The 8,410-nt window shown below is 31.7% G+C and overlaps 1 protein-coding gene across 1 annotated transcript in view; it reads left to right on the forward strand.

The window, feature by feature from the left end:
• LOC106470076 (vigilin-like) overlaps nt 1–8,410 on the forward strand; it is a 40,577-nt gene that overhangs the window by 21,622 nt on the left and 10,545 nt on the right. Inside the window, exons 10-13 of the mRNA XM_013930601.2 lie at nt 741–827; nt 1,636–1,770; nt 6,022–6,240; nt 7,379–7,517. Coding sequence (XP_013786055.2) covers nt 741–827; nt 1,636–1,770; nt 6,022–6,240; nt 7,379–7,517 — 580 coding nt within the window. The remainder of the gene's footprint in view (nt 1–740; nt 828–1,635; nt 1,771–6,021; nt 6,241–7,378; nt 7,518–8,410) is intronic.

The raw sequence follows: 8,410 nt of genomic DNA on the forward strand, positions 1-8,410 counted from the left end.
TCACATGTATTTGATAATCACTGATGTAAGAAAAATGGGGTAACTTGTTTAAGTGAATTTTAAGTATTAAATGCATCAAAATGCAGGATTTTGGGTGCCCTCCCCCCCTACTTGGCTTCGATTATTTTCAGGATTTTTAGGAAAGGGACACTTTCATCTCTGTAAATAATGAATATTAAATGATTTTCAAAATGAGTATCATGTCAGATGTGTTCTTTAGGTACTTAAACGCTTTTATTTTTTTATGTTCTAACAGTTCTGTGACCACAAGCTGTACTAATGGAAAGTTTAGCCATACAATTTCATGGTGTTAAAAGTATCCAAGAATCTCTTGTGCGTTAGTGTTTACCAAAAGGTTGCCAGTATTGAAGAATGAATGAATGAATGTGAAGATGATTAAAAATTGAAGGATAAATAAGTGGAATGCTATCACCTAAGTAAACAATTTATTGAGCAAGCCTCAGTTAATGCCTGTTGGTACGACAGCTTGCCACTTGAACTGTTGTATCATTAGGCTTGACAAAGAGCATTTACTTAACACATCATCCAATATGTGGAGCAGAGCAGTGCATATTGGTTTGTCCCTTTTCATCCATTCTGATCTTGTGGACAGGATATCTCAAGATTGGATGGATACTTCGGAGACTTGTACAACAGGTATTACATGTCTAGACCAGATTAACTTTGCTGGTATGCTATTCGTAACTTGCCGTGATTATAACTTTTGTGTTCCATTTCAGCAACTCTCTAGTTACTCAGTTGAGCTGAAAGCCAAACCTGAACATCACAAGTTTTTAATTGGAAGGAATGGAACAAATATTAAAAAGGTAAGGGTGTTTACTTTTAGTAGACTTACTTTAGACCAGGGATTTCTGGATGTGTTATTTGCCTTTATTAAAGCAAGTGTGATGCCAAGATAAAATAAGTTAAGTCTTTTACAATTAAAAAAACTCACACACACATATATACGTAAATAGATATAAAACATAGCTTCAGTACTACTTTTTGGTCTTGGATTTTTAATGGAATTATTTAGACTTTTCACCATACAAAAAATTTCTTTTTCTTTCAAGCATTCAGGTCTGATTGGAGCCTTCAACAGATTATAATGATAATTTTTGTTCAATATAAGTTTAATCCATTTGATTTGTTCCCTCGCTGTATGTGTTTTGTTTTTGTGATTATTATATATGTGCATGAACACAGCGTTATTTTCCTTTATACGTGTCTCACAAGTAAAAAGTTACAATAACACGTTTTACCTTTCAATAATAGTAATTAAAAATGACAGTGTTCTTAGTAACAAATGTACGACCTAAAAAACTGTTAAATTAATATGTACTGTAAATGTTACATCTGCTTTAAATTAAATTGCATATTAGGTTAACAGCTTTGTGATGAGAAGTTTTATAATGAAGATCAGGGTGACCATCAACCTATAAAAGTTTGAGAAGGGGCTCAAAAAACCTGGGTCCTTTTAAAATTTTGGAGCTTTCATACATACACAAATCATGCTGCTAAGCTATACCAATTATTGACCTTTCTTTGAGACGAGTAACCAAGTTAATTTTTCTTAACAGAATTAATAAAAAAAAACTTTTGTGTGGTTTCAAAGTTTTTAAATTCCTTCAACAGGTACGAGAAAAGACAGGAGCTCGTGTTGTTTTCCCATCAGACAAAGATGAAGACCGGGAATCCATTGTGATAATTGGTCGTAAAGAAGCAGTAATGGAAGCCAAGAAAACACTTGAAGATATGGTAAAAGATCTGGTAAGTTCTTTTTATACTATTTATTTCAGCTTTTCAGAAACACAAATTGAAACATTACTGGTTCAGAATTTTCTTGTATGGGTAGAAAAAAAATAATTTTCTTCATTTAAATTTTAGTATCTTGATGTGTTAACTCTCTTCCCTCTGCACATGTTCGGCCATTTTCACTGACCTGGTAACCATAAAAGTATCCATACTGTAACTTTTAAAGTAGCATGTGTGTCTTAAAAAAATGTAGCAAGCTTTTGGTAAACATTACAAGACTTTTGTAAACAAAAATATCAGATATTTTAAATATTTTAATTAAGTATTTTTCTAAAAATACTGTGGATATATGGAGTCAGAGTTTGACTTAGACTCTGATTAGTCTGAGTGTAAGGTGATTTTCATGTTACAATTTTTAAATTTCATTAGCATTATTCCTAAAACCTCCAAAATGAATATGAAGTGTTTTTTTTCAGTAAAATTAAATTTTATCTATTCTTTGATAGATTGTTTAGACAGAGTATTCATTATATTTTATCTTTTATTTTCTTTACTCTTAACACTTTATGGCTCAGTCCATTTAACCAACCTTGAAACTACCACAAAAAATAAAACCGAAAGATCCTTCTATTTCTTTCTAGAATGCCTTTAATTTTCACATTTTAGTTACTTTTATAACAATAAATAAAACATTTACATAAAAAGCAGAAACATAATACTTGTGTTTGGCTTCTGTTTTTTTTATTTTGATCCTCTGACAAAAATCATAGTTCGTTGTAATGATATTACAGCAACTAAAATAGTTATTATTTATTTGAAATACACACATGAGAATACAAAATAATAATACACGAAGTAAACAATATCCTATAACTATTATAATTTAACTGGCTCTCTAACTGAGGTATAAGTGCTTTAAAATAATTCCCCTGGCTATTTGTTATGAACTCAGTAATAGCAACTTTGAAACTGTAGGCAAAATAACAAAATCCTTACTGAGAACAAGGTAGCATTATATGACATTTGGTTGATTAAAACTTTGTCTTTTTTTTTGTTTTTGTAAATGATGTAATAAAAAACGTCAGAGAGAGAATTATTGGCAATTTGTGAAAGAGGGGGATGTGTAGGAGGGCATGACAAGGGGGATATGACTTTCTGGCTCATATATCTGTAAACAAAGATGATTGAATGCTATAAAAATTAGTCTAATAATTAGTAATATCTATTCTGTAATGGGTAATTTATATTACACTCGGAACATCATAGAGGAGTGATGCAAAAATAGAAAACGGGCCAGTTAGAGTCAACACTGACAATTTGAGTTTGAGAGTTTATATTTCCTTTTGAAATTAAAGAATTTAAAGTACATTGAAATTTAATTTATGAACTACAGCTTGATCAGTTTATTCATATACATTGATAATAAAGTAGTTTAATTAAACTTTGAATGTAACTCTGTAAGAAGTGGTGTGCAAGTTTTGATGATTTGGTTTAAAGATGATATGGATTTCATTAATAGTTTTAAAAGCATGTCCTACTCGTGTTTTTTAGCCACACAAGTGATCTGTAGAAACATGTTATACCTGTTTCTCAGGCACATTGGCAGCCTATCAAAGGTATACCTCTCAGATTTTTGCTGCCCCAAAAAATCAGATGCTGTTCCAAATTTTCATTATAAAACTCTCTCTCGTTGTATATTTAACTTACATTTTCAAGAAATATATTTATAGCACAATTATTATTTAAGTGTATATGATACCAAGTCCAATATATGTTCACAACAAAGATGGTGTTTATTAAGAAACTACTCAACACACGTTTTTCCAGTTACTTTGTTAACTTTATGATAGAGTAGATTTATAATTCTCTTATTTTAGTCTCTAAGGTATTTATTCTATCTGCAAAAATATCAAAAAATGGTCCTGTTTATTGATTAATTTATCTCTAGTGACATGACTATGCCATGGGGTTTTATTAATACTGTAGAGTTTTTATACTTTTAAAGTTGGAGAAAGTAAAAGCTTTTCAATGTATATTTCATATCTTGAAAATAATGTTGCAGTACGTTTATTCTGTGTAATTCAAAATGATTTACAAAATTACTGATTATATTGTATAAGAACTTCAAAAACATTCTGAATTTAACTTTAAACTTCCAGAAATGGTGTGTTAGTACAAGAAAATAGTTATATTTGTGTCAACACATGAACGGCACGGCTGACCAAGTCTTAATAAAAAGTATTTAACTCTACTGCAGAATGTTTAAGTGGAAGATGTAGATAAGTGTAAAAAAATAAAAAGTATTCTCTAAAAGTTAGCCACCGATTACTTTTATACCGACCGCTGCTAAAGTTTTCTCAAGAATATTTTCTGTGATGATGAAATTTCAAATCAGATTAACATTTCCATTATGTAATAAACAAACGAGCACAAGATCTATAAATAAATGTCTATGTTTTACTGGAATTGAAATGTTCCCAGATGTTATAAGGCTTTTTGTTTTTGAGTTAGATTTTAACCCTCTGCATATAGGCTTAGTCATTTTGACTGACCTTGTTACCAAGAAAGTATACATACTATAACTGAATTTACTAAGTGTACGCTCCTAAAATTTTGCAAGCTTTTGGTAAACATTACATGTCTGTATTACAAAACAAATAAGATTTTTTAAGTACAGGGTGGTCCAGAATTAAGTTTCTTATTTTAAAATTTAATAATTAATTAAAGAAATACAACCACGTAATTTTCAACATCTTGTAGCCCACTGAAAGCATAGTACAATGTCGATAAAAGTCAACCCTAATTTTTGGTAGAATTATTGTTAGCACTTTACTGAATTTTTTCATTTCAAATATTCAGTTTCGATTACAAAATAATAACAAACACAAATAATACATTATCCTGTAACTATTATAATTCCATTTACACTTTTAAGACATTAGTATTAGGCCTATTACATTTTTAAACTACATTCTTTATCTAGTCCCTTAGGGATTTTCAAGAATTAGAAGAGTGTATAATAATAGTATTCCAAACACACAATATTTGTCAATGTGTTGCTGACAACACATTTCACTCAATCCAGAGCTCTTCAAGCTGGCTGTAATACAACCAACACAGCAGTGGTTGGAACACAATTTACATGAGCCATTTGATACAACATCAATAGTTATGGTGTGTACAACTTTAACGAGCTAGTGAAGAATGATCACAATTATACTTGTCATAAGACATTAGTATTAGGCTTATTACATTTTTAAACATGACATTTTTTTTGTTTAGTCTTTTAGGGATTTTCAAGAATTAGAATAGTGTATAATAATAATGATATTAATGTCTTATGACAAGTATAACTGTGATCATTCTTTGCTAGCTTGTAAAAAGGTGTACACAAGACTATAGCTATTATAATTCAACTGACTTTCTAATTAAGCTATAAGTGATTTAAAGTAATTCCTTTGGATAGTTGAGGTGACTTGTCGATAGTGAACAATTAAAATGTAGACATAATTATTTAAAACCTGTCATCAGAACTATCTAGCGTTGTAAAGATTTCAGTAAATTAAAAGTTTTGATTGGTTATAATTAATCCTAATGCATATGTCCGAGAGCATTATTGACATTTTTTGAAAGACTGGTGTGATTGGAGGGTATGGGTTTGACGTTCCGATTTATATTTTAGTAAAGTAGGAACATTGGAGGCTAGATGATTAAATTGTATTAGCAATATCTGTACTACAAGGAGTGAAAAGAATATGAAAAGAAAATGAGCAGTTTGTATGGAAATGTTACATGATACAGAGAAAGAGGATTGGGGAATTTATTTAAATATTTTGTTTTGAAATTAAGAAATCAAAACTCAGATAATATGAAAACTTGAATTATAAGCTACATCTTGATGTTAGATTTATTGATAATACATTTATAATAAAGTGGTTGAACTAAATTTTGAATGTAATTCTGTAAAAAAGGTTTTGTGCACTTTGACCTACCCACATTCAAAGGATTAAATGGATTATCTTTCATTTAAGAAGCTTATGATGAAATCTGAGATCAATTTATTTATTTATGTATTTCAGGTCTCTGCATTTTTATAGAATTGCACTCATTAAAAGTGGAGTAATAAATACTTTGACTTAATATTATAAGCTTTGAGGATTCTACTCACATTACAAAACCAAGCTTCAAGGATCCACGTTAATATTATGAGACCAAAGTCATACTTAAGAAGAAAAAGAAAAGTAAAGGTACTTTCTTGTTGTTTAGGACAAGGTGGTAACAACAGAGATGAGAGTTCCTCCTAGGCATCATCGGCACTTTGTTTTACGTCGAGGAGAGGTACTTCGTCAAATTGCTGAAGATTTTGGTGGAGTCAATGTCAGCTTTCCTCGTAGTGGTAGTGATAGCGACCTGGTTATTTTAAAGGGGGCCAAAGAATGTGTTGAAGGGGCCAAACAGAGGATAATGGAAATTGTTTCTGAGCTGGTAAGTTTCAAGGCTGTATTAAATGTGTACTAGAGGCTAAGCAGAGAATGATTATTGATCTCAAACTAATTTTAAAGGATCTAGTGTTGTGTTCAAGTATTAATTAAGGAGTATTGAAGGTGACGGTGAAGTGATAATATTTATAAGTTGGTAAAGGACTCAAGTTTTTGTTAAAGTCGTTGCTTTAAAGGAACCTTTCCAAGTGACTGCATTATTTTATATTAAGTTGTTCTTTATGGAAAATAACCTCAGTCAATAAGTTAGTTGTTTGAGATGTCACATAAAACTTTTTAGCCTACCTTCTGGTGGTTTAGCAGTAAGTCAGAGGGCTTATAAAACTAAAAACTGGGTTTTGATACTCGTAGTGGACACAGTACAGATAGCCCATTGTGTAGTTTTGTGCTGATAACAAACAAACATCACAACAAATGAAAATTTATTTAAGCAAAAGTTACCTAATGAATTGGATAAATCACAAAACGAAAAAACTTAACCAGCAGTTTAACTTGAGAGATATGAATTTGTACCTTCAAATTTCATTAAATATAAAACTTAAGTCAAATAATTTTTCCATGTTTGAAACTTCTTCTACTTTAATTTTATTGACCAAATTGTCGGGCTGTTGATTTACTGTGGTTATATTGTTTGTTGACCGTGATCAAAACAAGCTAGAGGTAGCAAACCAATAACGTAGCTGCTTCGTTAGTTTTTCATTTTAAGCTCCATGATTGTAACAATTAAGTGGTTATAGTACAACAGAAAAAAACTCATCTGAGGTTGCATCATTCTTTTGGTCTTGTGTGTCTTAATGGTTAGCATGCCCAAAACTCTGAATCCAAAGGTTCATGGTTTGTGTCTTTATACTGCATAAATGCACTCCACATGTGATGAAGTCCCACTCTATGATCAGACGAGAGTAGCCCAAAAGTTGATATTTGTGTCGTTGAATAGCTGCCTTTCCTCCAGTTTATCAGTTCAAAATGGGGGTCAGCTATGTATGGATATCGTTTGTGTACCTTTGTGTAAACGTTCTAAAAAATAACATCCCAATTTCTTAATGGAACTGTTTCATATTTAAAAGAAAGCTATCCCTTTTGTTATCATAATTTGTTACTGATTTCAGTTTTCACTTGTTTAGGAGGAAATGGTTACAGTTGAGTGTATCATCCCACAAGTATATCATCGAACAGTGATGGGTGCTAAAGGGCACAAAGTACAGGCAATCACCCAGGAATACAGTGTCCAGATCAAGTTCCCAGACCGTGAAGTGAAAGATGGTAAGTGGTTTTCCAACAGCAAATGGAGAAGTTTGTTTCATTGAAATTTTAGATATAAATCATTTAGGAATTTAAATTTTCTGTGGGGGTAATATCTTCAAACTTTGAGGTATGTGGTGCCTGTTAGCAGCTTCAGATCTTCTGTGGACTAATGTACTGAAACCTGAAGGTACGTGATACCTGTTAACAAATTAGATGTTCTGTGGACTAATGTACTGAAACCTGAAGGTACGTGATACCTGTTAACAAATTAGATGTTCTGTGGACTAATGTACTGAAACCTGAAGGTACGTGATACCTGTTAACAAATTAGATGTTCTGTGGACTAATGTACTGAAACCTGAATGTACGTGATACCTGTTAACAAATTACATGTTCTGTGGACTAATGTACTGAAACCTGAAGGTACGTGATCTCTGGTAACAAATTAGATGTTCTATGGACTAATGTACTGAAACCTGAAGGTACGTGATCTCTGTTAACGAATTAGATGTTCTGTGGACTAATGTACTGAAACCTGAAGGTACGTGATCTCTGGTAACAAATTAGATGTTCTGTGGACTAATGTACTGAAACCTGAAGGTACGTGATACCTGTTAACAAATTAGATGTTCTGTGGACTAATGTACTGAAACCTAAAGGTACGTGATCTCTGGTAACAAATTAGATGTTCTGTTGACTAATGTACTGAAACCTGAAGGTACGTGATACCTGTTAACAAATTACATGTTCTGTGGACTAATGTACTGAAACCTGAAGGTACGTGATCTCTGGTAACAAATTAGATGTTCTGTGGACTAATGTACTGAAACCTGAAGGTACGTGATCTCTGGTAACAAATTAGATGTTCTGTGGACTAATGTACTGAAACCTGAAGGTACGTGATACCTGTT

Source organism: Limulus polyphemus, unplaced genomic scaffold (assembly GCF_000517525.1).
Source record: "Limulus polyphemus unplaced genomic scaffold, Limulus_polyphemus-2.1.2 Scaffold3807, whole genome shotgun sequence".
Classification (NCBI taxonomy): Eukaryota; Metazoa; Arthropoda; class Merostomata; order Xiphosura; family Limulidae; genus Limulus; species Limulus polyphemus.